General features: G+C 42.1%; 1 protein-coding gene and 1 long non-coding RNA gene across 2 annotated transcripts in view; one reads left to right on the forward strand and one right to left on the reverse strand.

Annotated features, from left to right (window-relative positions):
- The window catches only part of COL13A1 (collagen type XIII alpha 1 chain), a 56,155-nt gene extending 53,806 nt beyond the window's left edge, over positions 1 to 2,349 (forward strand). Inside the window, exon 38 of the mRNA XM_066324354.1 lies at positions 1,842 to 2,349. Coding sequence (XP_066180451.1) covers positions 1,842 to 1,874 — 33 coding nt within the window. The 3' untranslated portion in view covers positions 1,875 to 2,349. The remainder of the gene's footprint in view (positions 1 to 1,841) is intronic.
- A 9,674-nt stretch (positions 2,350 to 12,023) lies between these two features.
- Positions 12,024 to 13,172, reverse strand: LOC136364427 (uncharacterized). Its single transcript, XR_010744150.1, has 2 exons — positions 12,529 to 13,172; positions 12,024 to 12,379 (listed from the first exon to the last, which is right to left on the reverse strand). It is a non-coding gene; the product is annotated as an uncharacterized lncRNA (long non-coding RNA).
- Positions 13,173 to 13,193: the final 21 nt, after the last annotated feature.

Here is a 13,193-nt window from a genome sequence, read left to right on the forward strand (position 1 = left end):
TAAAGTGAACATAACAGTGTGCTTTCCTTAGAAAATGATGGGAAAAGTGGAAGCCTAAATCTACTCCCTAAAACACGTCCACTTGCCTTGACCCTTCACATAGGAGGCAAAGGCAGTGGGCAGTGCAGAAGTCTCAGGGGGAAGCTACCAGTATTTAATGATCCCAAAGGAGGAACATGAGTGGTGTTTATTAGTGAGACTGATTCACTGAAGTCCTGCTCTTTGCATGATGCTGCCACTGCAACAGGAATTCGGCTCCTCCTGGCTACAGCTGGGCCAGTGGAAGGGGTCACCACCATGATCCTCCCTATACTCAACTATTGATCTGTTTACAATCTGTGAATCAATTATTTTTCCAGAGGATTTCATGCAGCCTTATAGCACCATCATAAAGAAGTGATAGAGTAAGGGATGTAGTTCCTTTGTACACAGGGAAAGGCCTGTTGGTGACTGTTCAAGGAACCCAGCACAGCCTCTGACTGCTGCAATCCATCCGTCACCTCGCCCTCTAAGAAATTTATTGAATTTCATCTAAAAACCAGTGAGGTTTCCACTGTCCTGTGTCCTTTCCCTCCCCACCCTGCAGGCTGTTCTGACTCCAGTACTCTCACAGTTAGGAAACTCCTTGCAACTTTCAACCTAAACTAATTCCTAGTACTTACAACCATTTGTTCTCATGCCAACATTGTCCTTGGGATGAAACATTTCCACGCACGATGTTACCATGAGATGTTTGGTGTACTGGAGCTGAAATAGCACAGAAGGAAAATTAACCACAGAGCACTGAGAGATTCTCACTGGTTCTCTCAGTAATAGATGTCGTTAATATAAACCCCAGCTCCCTGTTAAAAGGCTTTGCAGCTGTGAAGCCGAGCTAATTGGAACAGCTAATGTTCCAATTGTGTTTTAACTGCACACCTGTTAAAACAGTTACTAAAGATCCAGCCAGATGCACTCCTCCTGCGTTGGGTTTGGAAGGTTGTAGTAGCAGCAGTGAATTCCTGCTCTGATCTTGAAGCATTCAGCCGCAAGGTAGGATGTCTGAATGCTTCAGTCCCTTCTAAAAATCATGAGTAATCTTAATCCTTAAAAACATAGAGATCCCTATGAGAACCTGCCAATCCTTCCTGTAACCTTTGATCTATGTAGCATGGCTTTTGTGTAGTTGGTTTTTGTGATTGCACTGTGTGGGATTGTTGTTGGTTGTTTTAATCTGATGCAAGAGCAAAGTGAATGCATACCTGTTACCTTGTCCTGACACAGCTCCTGAAAGGTTAAGGACTCTTGAGGTGGTGCTGTACCTGTTTTATTTCTTGGGCTGTTTTTCAACTGCTATATTTTGTGAGAAAGCTCTTGCCTGAGGTGTAAAGGACCTTGAAGTGGAATTGCTAGAACTCTTGAAAGTACTTTACTTCGGTCAGCAAAGACTTACCTACTACTGGGAAAATGTGTAGGGTACCCACCAATTTAAAGGTTGGAAAAGTGACAGATGTTCTCTGTGGCTGTGGCAGATTATAGCCTGGGTTTTTAACTGAAGTACCAGATAATAATTTTCGATTGCTGTTCTACAGCCCCAATACTGATACAATCTCATCAGCTGCTGGGGGTAGACAAGAGGGCTCAAATCAGTGATACCACACTGACCTGCTGCTCTTCCCAAACTTAAGCTCCTTGCATGTCAAAAGAAACCCAAGCACGCCGGCTGGGTTTGTACCACCCCAATTCTGGCAATTTAGTTTCAGGCTCTGTCCCTACTAAAACCTGTAACCAGGCTGCTGTTGCTGTGGATTCCTGTCAATTCCGCCTGTTTACACGTGAAACCTTTTGTCTGCCACTTCAAGGGTCAAACTCCTTGGCTGATAGCCAGAAAGTGAGTCTGAGGAGAAACTTGAGAAATGGCAGTGGAGTGAAAGGAGAAGACCTTCCTGAAGATTTGCTGGAGATGTTTTGCAAGTTCCCTCCCTGGAGCTTGGGAAGAGTTCCTCAGCAGTGCACCAGAAATGTGTGCCCAGATGCTGGGGCTGTGAGTGCTCAGCGTGCCAGCGCTTTCTACTTTGCTTTCTGTTTTCTCCCAGAGGCCAGTGGCAGGGGTTGAGAATGGCACCATTATATTCTTTTTCTTAGTCATTTTCACTTCATTCTACTATGGTGGTCAGACTTTTCAGATGAAGAATTAGGCTCATTTTCCAGCAGCAGCTACATAAATGAGTGCAAGACATAGACAGTATTTCTGGGAGGGGATCCTTTGATCCAAGAAAGAAACCCTTCTTGAACAATTCTCTTTAGAAAAAGCAGAGAAACCCTCGTGTTCAGTTCAGAGTACTGCTCAGAGAGGTTGTGATAACACTTTTTGCTTACTAGGTGACAAACTTCCACCTGTATCATTGATGATTCCATCTTTAACCTTTTCATCACAAACTTTCTTCTCCCATTTAATTATAAGGAAATGACATTGGTATGCTTGGTTTTTTTTAAACATACTGGATTCTGAAGGCATGACATATGTTGTCAGAAGAGGAAGATGTGGAATGTGGAAAAGGTCTGTTTTCACTGACGAATTCCTTTGCTTCCTGTACTTGTGCTTTGGTCTCCACTGCACCCTCTGGATGTACTTTGTCTGGAGCCCTCCAGGAATGTTTTCTGCTGGCCCGTTAAGGCCCTTACGTGAGAACATATCCACAGATGTACATCCAGATGGAAAAGAAGGATCACAAAGGTTCAATTCCACTGTTATATGTTTTAGTGTGTTCACTAAAGGGAAATAAAGATATGGAAAAGTGGTGAGGGCTTCGAACGACATTTCCCAGCTGCCTGAAGGGCAGAAGAGTGAAGCCTGGATATTTCCTACCAGCTGCCATGCAAACCTGGCATCCTTTACTCAGCTCCCACTGCTGAAGGTAAACATGTAAGCTCAAGCCTTTCCACCACAGCTCTTGCGATTTATTTAAAAATCCCCAAATTTAAAATAAGTACCTATCTTTTGAGCATGACAAAACATCTCTAATTCCCTGAGTGCATTGGGAATCCCGTTTGCCCAAGTACTAAACCACATATTTACTTTTAGGGAGTGATTCACGCCGGCCTAAATCATGCCATTTGCACATTGAAATACTTCGGTGAGCCAGGGCATTGTTATTAGAGCTAATGAGTGATATTATCTCAATCATTAGACAGATCCAAGTGCTCAGCAATTCACATTACAGTTGGGGAAAAATGCTGATTTCAAGCTCAAAGGGATGCTATTAACCCAGAGCAATCCCAGATTCAAACACTCCTTGTCAGCACAGGTTGAATCATTCTGATCTTCTGATAAGGACACCTGTACCTGACACCCATCTCCTCTCTCCAATGCATAGAAAATCTACTGTTAAAATAAGTCCAGGTTTGCAAAGGCTGGGGGGAAGTCCTGCTTTCTGGTTCATTTGAAGACTTGAAGATTTTTTTTCTTAAGGTTTCTAACAGATATGTTCAGGAATAGGGTAGCGGGAGAAGAAATTATTTCAATTGGGGAACCAGGCTGGTGGAAAGATTAAGTTTTTTAATTTTTTTTTTTTTGGGGGGGGGGGGGAGGGGGGGATGGGGGTGGGCAGAGGGAGAACCTGACCAGAACTGCAGGCGGTAGGTGTGCATTTTTCCTTCTTTTTTAATGAAAACCATTTTATATATATAGTTTGATAATGTTACTTTTACTTTTTGTTAATGATTTTTAAGGGCAATTTGTTTGCTCTATTCTGTTTTCTTGTGTTTTCTTTAGGTATACTTTTAATGGGCTTTTGAATAAGTGCGTAAAAGTTCCTCACCCAAAATGTCCTAAGGACATTCCTGTTGTGTTTTTTCTCCCCAAGTTCAGTCGGGAAAAGGTGCTCTCTAACGGCAAACCCGTTTTTAGTGGGGATAAACTTATCCCCAAAGGCCACACCTAGGGACCAGGTGCCAGTGACTTCTCCCAGACAAAACGCTCCCTCCACTAACTCTTCATTTACATTTACAAAGATCAAAAGGGCTATGTTAAGGACCAGCCGATTGGAAATGGTCTCTTCCCACCTTAGGTGGTCTGTCTGAAAGCAGTAAAGTCTGGCAAAAGTCGCTGTGTCCTCTTCGGCAAAGTTCTACGGCCTGAAATCACAGGCGTGGCTAGAAAGAGCTGAAAAGTTAGGAAGACGCTTATTTGAAGATGACAAGTTCTAGGAGGGTACCTGCTCAAGTTTTATTGTCTGTTGCTACTGTTTTCCCTCCTCTGAATCCAGCAGCACACTCAGGTTCAAGCTTAGCTTTAGTCTGTGCTTCACTCTGAGCCTTTGTGCAAATGCTTTGCTGGATGAAGGTCTCCCCTTCTTTGACACTTGGGGTTTTTTCTTCCCTTCCCCTCTTTTTGTTCCTATATCTTCTAGATCAAGACAAAATAACTGCTTTCTTTTCTGCCTTTCCAGAAAATCTCTGTTGGTCACGTTTTTATCATTTTCCACTCACTGTTATTATCTACTCTTCCCCCCATCTTTCCTCTCTCCTTGTAGGCCTGCTTTGGTAAACATTTTGGTCTGATGAGAAAACCGTGACAAAACACAAATTAAGATTGGCAGATGTTTGTGATTTATTTAGAGTTGACTGTAAAGCTTTTACTGTTTGAAAGGCAGCAAGGGCAGTTTAGTTTGGAGCTTTCTTATAATTTTGTTTATTCTTTTTTAAACTGAGTTAGAATATTGCAGATTTTTTTTCCAAGAGAAATCTGCTAAACTTTCATTTTTCCTGCAAACATGAGTTTGTTGAACTGCTGTTTCAAAGTTTAGTAAGTCAGACTCTAATGGCAGGTATGAAAGGACTGATTGTGGAGCTTGTGCAATGCAACTTACACTACTGCTTTCCATGGTATGCCGTTTGTCAGTCTCTTGTCTCTGGTGGGGGTTTGCTGGGAGTGTGAAATTCCATTTTGTGATAATTCCATTGTTTTTTCACAGTCATGTTTCAAAATGTTGCTTCAGTAAATCGTCCCTTTTGCTCTCCCGCAAAAATTGGTTTTCCCTGATGTTGCACCCTACCAGCAGTGCCACAGACCGAGCAGTTTCACCCTTTTTTTGAGCCTTTCAAAGGAAGAATATCAGCTCCTTAACTTCCACAGCCTTTTCTGGGTGATGTCAGTGAAAAGGAGAGGGAGACACTTAGCAGCAAGACTGTGCAGGCCACCATAAGCAGACTGCTTCTCCGAGCCTGCTCCCTCAACGTTTGTTCACGACCTGTCCCATTCCCACTCCCTTGGCTCTGCTATTCCTTGTTCTCACTCACCATTACATTTAAAGGTGGGCAAACTGAGGCAGAGCGTTCACTGTTGTGTTCACCCCCACCCCAAAAGGGCTGAGATTATTCCGCCCCCTGCCCTGGTACAAGGAGGAACGGCCTGACCCCACACCACTGTCATGGCTTTAGTGATGCAAAATGAGCTGCAGATGTTTAGCAGGGCAGCAATGGGAGGGAGTTTCTGATTTACAGGGACAGCCTGCGGATGTCATGGGCTCTCCATGCTTCCACGACCAGTGGGTGCAGCGGTTGGCTGTGTGGTCTCTATCCATGCTCCGGCTTGGAGGTGGCTTAGCTCCTCCAAAAAGTCACATTGATCCCCCCTGGCATTCAGAGTCCTCAGAGCAAGAGGAAACATGTCCCTGATGGCCTTGCCCACACCTGGAATGCTTGTGTCATTGCACTGCTCCCGTTTCTCTTATTTCTGTCACTTGGACACCAAATTCCTTGGAACTGGGACACTTTCTGTCCAAGATCTGCTCATCAGCCAACAACAGACAAACAGTAATGACCTGCAGGAGAATGATTTCTGAAGCAACTCTGTGTCCTTAACATATATTTCCTTGTATTTTACAAGAGAGATTTTTCCCCTTTGATGGCATAGGTTGTAGAGTATTTTTTGTAGCTGAAGTAAAGTGATGAATTGTAAGTAGACCTTGACAGGGCATTGCTTCTATGTTTCTCTTGCAGACACTGATTGAGATGTTTAAATCTGAATACATTTTGTACACGTTTTTCACATGGAACTTTTCAGCCTGTATATTGACCATCCAATATATTATTTATTATGGTTATTTGGCATTGATTCATGTATGTGCTGTGTATACCTTTGTGTTACCAGTAATTTCTACTGTCATTGTGCTGTTTCTAAGACATTATTTCAACTCCTTTTGACATAGTTTAGGTACTTGGAATTTTCTGGACTTCCACAAAATTCCACACTAAATAATTGCTAGAATGAAGAGAACAAAGGGCTGTTCTTTCCCACAAGCTTTTCAACCTCAGTAGGAGCTTCTTCAGCCAAAATGAGCATTTGGCTTTTGTTTTTCACTTTTTTCTTGTTAATACAATAGTGCTGATTTGTTTGGTTTTTAATCCTGGGAATTCTGAATTCCATGTTGACCATTCCTAGCAATATTTTACAAAAGTAGAGACAGCTGTGCCATAAGGAGTTATACTGATCATAACAGAATTGAAATATTGTAATTATTTGGTGTTTCTTTATAAATATTTTTCCACTATTAAGTTTTTAAGCAAATCTTTTCTTGGTGTGATATAAGATTAAAAAGACACTAAAGGGCTAAACACTCAACACGTACAAGGAAAGGGATTCAGGTAAATTATTTCCATCTGTATGAGTGAAAAATAGCTTAGGAATTTTTATGTCAGAACAAAAGCTGAGTTTCAGTTACACATTTCCTGAGTCCATTAATTGATCCAGTGATTTCAGTGAAACTATCCTGGTCCTGGAAACCAGAGATACACTTAACAACCCCCTCAAACCCTCAGTAAATAAAGCTGTGTTTGTAAAAGTGTTGCTTAAATACAGCATCTTCAAAGATTTCTGTCTTCTTGTAAAAGATGGGAATTGTATGTTTAATCACCAAGTACCCATTTATCAGATAAAGAAGACAGTGCTGATACTATCAGAGGTGCTGGTTTATATTGTGACAAAAATTGCTATGTAGAGCTGTGTATTACTGTTTTAAATACATTACCTTAGTAAGGTATTTATATTAATTATCTACATTAGAGGAACAAATATGTGAGATTTTAGGAGGAAGTTTATTTGGGGAAAGGGTTTTTGGAAAACTAAAACTGGGCTAAAAAGCCAGGCAGGAGGTTATGAAAAGTATCTGTGGTTGGAGGGTGGTTGTAATTGTAAACATGACATCATGTTTAAAGTGTTATCCCACTCTATTCCAAGAGGAGTCTGATGAATTCCCTGTGCCTTGTGTTGAAGCTTTACTCCTTTGTGCCAATGTTTTAGTGAGGTTTCTATTTTAACTTACAAATTAAATACATACATTGATACCTATTCCAGTCTGCATTTGTTCCCTATGATGTACATACTTCCTTCTCCTTTTATAAAAATGCCTGTTTACCTACGCATAGTTTGTGTCTTTTGTAAATGACACCACATGCAAATCATAGCCCGTAAATTCACTTACAGGTGAAGCCACTTCCCCTGTGAGGGGTGGGTTTTAGATTCTTATGCTGAGGCAACCACGCCATCTGCTGTTTGCCAGTCAGGCCCGGCAGCTGTGGGACAGGTACGAAACGTCAATGGATTTAGGAGAGAAACCACAACGGATTTAAAAAGACAGAATTTCAAAGACTGTTATCGCTAAAAAATTAGACAGCTGGAGAGAGGTCAGAGTCCTACCTAGTGCCTGTGTTAAGGGAAAGGCAGCAACATCTGCGGAGCCCGAGCACCGCATACTGTGGAATTGGCAGGGGAAAAGACACCTTGAAACCTCCCATGGCATGAACAGCAGCTTGCTCTTACAGCAGGAATTAATCAACCATAAGTCACAAACACACACTAATTGTGGAACTGAGAGAGCAAGGGCAAAGAGGGGAGAGACAGACTCTCTCTAAAATTATTGTAATTATCAGCTTTGTGTGTTGTCTTTCCTTGAAACCGAGAGAAACGGGGGAAGGTGTCCATCCGTCTCTTCCCTCAGCTTAGGGGTACAGCTCCTCCCCTCTCCTGTATGCCACGGTGTGTTTCTGCGTGAGCCCAATCACCAGTGAGCTTGGTGTGTGAGGCAAAACCCTCAAGGATCAGGATGTTTAACAGTGATTGATGCTTTAAGTTATATAGGAAAACAAACATGTTTTGATGATCCAACTTGGAATGGAGTATATGTTTAAAACTGGCTTTTATCGTTCCTTAAGGCTTCAAGGATGGCTCCTGGATATGTATTGCTCTACCCTGGGAGAGTAGTGAAATCTTGCCTTTGTGCAATAAATAAATGTTCTGAAGGCTTGCTCTGTCCTGCCTCAAATGTGAGACCCAAAGGTTGGCTTGTTTCAAAGCATTTTCATTTATTTGTAGGACACAGTTGAGATATTTTTTTCTTTTAGGGCTCTGCAGTTAGCAGGAAAAAAATAGCTAATGAGGTAAACTGTCTTGTTTTTAATCAGACTCGGGAAGAATTATGAAAGCAGACAAACAAGCAGTGCTGTGCTGTCCTTACCTGTGAAGCTGCTCTGAAAAGGACTTGGAGCTTAATGGTCCCAGCCAGGGAGCCAATGCGCTTGTCCATGTCACCAGAGGGGAAAGGAAATGTGTATCATTGCTCCAAACTACACCAGAGGGTGTAACAGCAAAGAGGCAGACATCTTGATTAGCACAAGAATAATCAATCAGATCTATGATCCCTTTGCAACACGGTGAGAAGTGTGATCTATTCAGTACAGATCTGGAGGGATCTGGAGTTCAGTGACTTGGTGATGAAACAGCCCAATGACACATTGCTACATCTTTGCTCCTCTGACAAACACTGTTCTGCAAATGCCAAACCCAAATCATGGCATCAGGAGTCCCCAGACAAAGAATGTGTCACTTTCTGCACCAAAAAGCTGTGCTATAGTAAATGTACAAACACTGTTGCAAGTAGCTTTCTGTAAGAAATTCACCAGGATAGAGGTTTTTCTGCCTCTTAGCTTGGCAGTGCCTGGTTAGCACATTGATCTGTGGCCAAAAGCACCACTCACAGATGTATCATTCATCCATCTAGCTTTCCTCAAACTCAGAATTTGAAACAGGTATTTTAGTAGCTAATTGCAGTAAAAATTGCAGTCCTTGTGAGGCACAGAGCACCAAGCCAAGAGCATCAGTCCTTTCTCAAGTCACTACTCAATTTCCTTAGCTAGAAGTCCTGACCTGTTCTAATTCTTTGGAGTAGCCATTCTATACTCACAATTCCCACAATTTTCCCTATCCTTTTCTGGCTACTCTTTCTGAGTTATGGACAGGGATTCTACAATGTATTCCTCAGTTGAAAACAATGTTATTTTCTGGGGTTTGTTACCTTATTCTTTTTTTTTCCCTCATTCTACAAGATTTATTTGTAAATTTCCATTAGGAAAAAAAAAGTAATGTTGATTGTGATTAAATTTTTAATTAATACTTTAACTTATATGACTAAGGAATAATTAAGACCATGATCTCTGCAGTCAGCATAGCTGTATTTAAGGATAAGTAACAAGGATTAAAACCTCATTTAAAAGGATGAAAAGACATCTTTGGTATTTTGTTTGATGCCTTAAGTTTTAGCTTTCATGTTTTTCAGATTCTGTGCTGCCTAGGGGTGCAGTTCTGAGCCTCATATTCAGTGCTGGTGAGCTCTCTTCACAGAGTAGGTAGACAAAACAAATCCTTTTCCTGCTGAAGACCAAGGACAACTTTCAGTTGTCTCTAACAAAAAAACAGGCACTCCTTGAGCTTTAGCCCAATCTGGGATTGCCTTGAAACCTCTCCAAAAGCGTAAACAACAGTGGGCTGAAGGGAGGAACAAGAAGGATGGGACCTCACAACCTGTAACTGGACAATTAAACCCCAATATGCAAACAGACCAAAACTTATAAAAATGTATGACTTTGTGACCAGTCATCCATTTTGTGACCATTCTTAGTCACACCTTGGGTGTAGCCCTGGCCAGGCCCTGTCCTGCCCAAGGTGGATCCTGGAGGCCTTTCAATAATACCTATTTTATTCTCCAGCTCTGCCCAGTCTCTGTTTCAGGTCAGCCTTCCCAAGGCATCATGTTAAGCTAATAAGCTATATTTAACTTTTAAAATTAGTTGGTGTTTGGGAGGGAAAGACCTTTCCCCTTGCTTACACACTATAGCTAACCTGTGACTGCAGGTAATCAGCCTACGTAGAACAACATGTCAGAATCTGACACACAGTCTTTAAATTCTGAAGTACATGGGGTGATCTAATTTAAGAAAGTACTAGTAAAAGAGAGTTCTCCAGAAAGTTAGGATGTAGCTTTTCTGACTTCTTTAACCCATTGTACTGAATCTACTGGCATAACAAGCATATAAGCAATATGAAAGGTGGAGGAAGGGTTTAAAATGGCTAAAAAATGAGAAAAATCATTCATTACAAAAATATAAATTAGTTGCAGAACTCAGTTGTTACAGCTATTCTCTACGATCATAGTATAGATGCACAACAACTTTGTATTTGGTTATCCTAATGTTAGGGCAATGCTTACACTGATTTGATCAAGTTCCCTGGATTATACACGGACATAAAATAGAGCTATTGGAGTACTCAGCATTGCTGTCCTGCCAGGATGACCCTGAATACTTGCTAGCCTGAGCGAGAGTGAAGCCCTATCCCTGGGTTCTGGAGTTATGAAATATTCATTGCAATGTTTGAGATATAACAGCTTCTGGCCCAAAATGAAAGTGCAATAAACAGTCTGTTTCCCCCATAGCTGAGGAGTCAGGCAGGCAGCAGGCTAGAAATGATCAGAGAGATGTGTTGTTTATTTTGATAAAGTAACAGATTGTATTTGTGCTCGGAAGGCAACAGGCAGATGGTCTTTGCACAACCTAGAGAGGGCAGGCCCCGCTCCTGCTGAGTGGGGAAAGCTCTGCTTGACTGCAGCATGGCACAAATTATAGTTAGTAATAATTCTTCCTTGAATAACTCCACCTAAATGGCCGGAACATATAGGCACTGTGACCAGAAGTCTCTTACCTGCTCTAAAAAGCAGCCACTTCCAAGGGCACCATTGCTGCAGAACAAGTCACACCTGGTAACTGTTCCAGTGCTGCCTTGCTCTGATCTGCACTACTCAAAAATTCTTTATTGCGTCACAAAGCAAGTCCCAATCTTTCAGAAATATTTGAAACAACATAAAATATCCACGTAAGGCTGTTAATATTTAGGTTAAGGATAGGCTGTATCGACTGGAGAAACAAAAAGTGGAATATGAGTTTATGATGATACTATTAAAAAAAATCACAACAGCAGGAAAATTGGTATTAAAATTCTGACTGACTAAAAAAGTGTTACACTGTGAAAATCTTTGATGCCCTCTCTTGCACTTCTCCAGCACTCCTGTTTCCTTCAGGAGAATGTTGTTTATAAACAGAAAAGAGTTGTTATAAACAGAGTGACTTCTCCTAAGGTTGAAAGTTTGCCTCACACAAAGGCTTTTTTTTTTCCTTGAAAGACCTCCCACATGCTCACGTTCTTATCACACAGCAGCTATTTGATGCTAAATTCTAACAAACCGGGAACCTTTTCAAAAACTGGGGATTCTTATTTTGCCTTATCTCAAATTATTTTTAATTACAAAGCCATGTACTGCGTGCACGATTGTAAGGGTTATTGAATGCAGTTACTTGTATCTGGAAATAAAAAATGTAAATGCTTTTCTTCCTTTTCACATGGGTCTTACATAAACATTGATTTTTATGCTTAGTGCTTGAAAATCTTCTTGAGCTTCCTCCTAACCAACCAAATATGGTTCAATACACTGACAAGCCTACAAATACCTTCTTCCTTTGATAAATTCCAACTCTCAGAGGGCAAGATGTAGGTAAGGCTTCCTCTTACATGTAAAATAAGTCAAGCCCATACACATGAGGTTTTTCTCCTATGGTCTCAAAGCATCTTGACTTGGTTTTCAAAAAGAAGTAGGAAAGAGAACAGACTCCAAATAATGAATCCATAGCAGTGCTTTGAGGCTCTTACTCAATGCTTGAAAAGAGAAAAGGTATCTTTATTTCCATTTTAATGGCCGTCAAAATACAGCTGTGTAAAGTGAACTGCTTTACCCAAGGTCACACAGCAGCCCAGGAAAACGCAGGTCCTGAGCTCATGCCCTCTTTTTTCACGAGATGGTGCAATCCACAATTAACATAACCTGGGGAAATATTCCATTGCTTTTTTACCCACCAAATCCAATTCTGTGCAGACACAAAATTGCTTACTTTGGCAGAGCCAAAAACCAAACTCAAATGAATATTTGATGATTTTTTACAGCGGCAAAGAGAATGCTGAATACATGAATGGTTCTTTCTTTCTGTTGTTCCCAGACACCCTCCTGAAGTAACACTGCAAGCAAGCAGGAGTGGTCTGTGTTAATAATAGATCTCCTAGGCATTACAGTAGCACCCAAATGTCTTTATAGCAAAATCAGTGCAACAATGCAAAGTATTTGTATAGCAATGATGGTATAAACCCAGTTTGATGTAAAAATGTACCTGAGACGAGTTAAAGAGGTGTAGCCCTGTACTCTCCTGTTTGCAGCAGCCTCTGCTCACAGATTTGACGCTGCCAAGACTCATAACGCAACCGCTTATTGCATCTCTTGGAGCTTGAGCTCTCGAATCTGTGCGACTGAAGGGAAGAAAAGAAAAGCCCTCAGCTTCCATTCAGAAAGGAAGTTTGCAGCCCTCACGGACTAGCTGGAAAGCCCGCAAGCGCGCAGAATGCTCCAACGCAAGACAACACAAAGAGCTGCCGGCACTCTTTTGTTACGGCCGTTCCAAGCCGACTCGGGGATGCTGGAATATTTGGGTTAGAGGCACCATAGCGAGGCACACAGGCCACCCTGCCAAAGTGATAGAAGGATGGGTGGCTCTCTCTAACAAAAAACAGGCGCCCCTTGAGCTTCAGCCCAGTCTGGGATTGCCTTGAAACCTCTCCATCTCCGAACTCCTCCACCCTGCGAAAGGATGAGAAGGCTTCCTGCCTTTATGCTCCCGGCTACCACAAGCCCACTGGGACTAGGGTCAGGGGGCCCTTTCTCCGCTGGGCGGGGAGGGGGTTCCTGCCCCCACTGCAGGCCCTGGGGCCCGGGCGAGGAGGGCGGCAGCCAACAGAGGGGGGTTGTAGCGGGCCCGGGCTGCAGTGACTCCTCCTAGAG

The sequence above is a fragment of the Sylvia atricapilla genome, chromosome 8 (genome assembly GCF_009819655.1).
Source record: "Sylvia atricapilla isolate bSylAtr1 chromosome 8, bSylAtr1.pri, whole genome shotgun sequence".
Lineage (NCBI taxonomy): Eukaryota > Metazoa > Chordata > Aves > Passeriformes > Sylviidae > Sylvia > Sylvia atricapilla.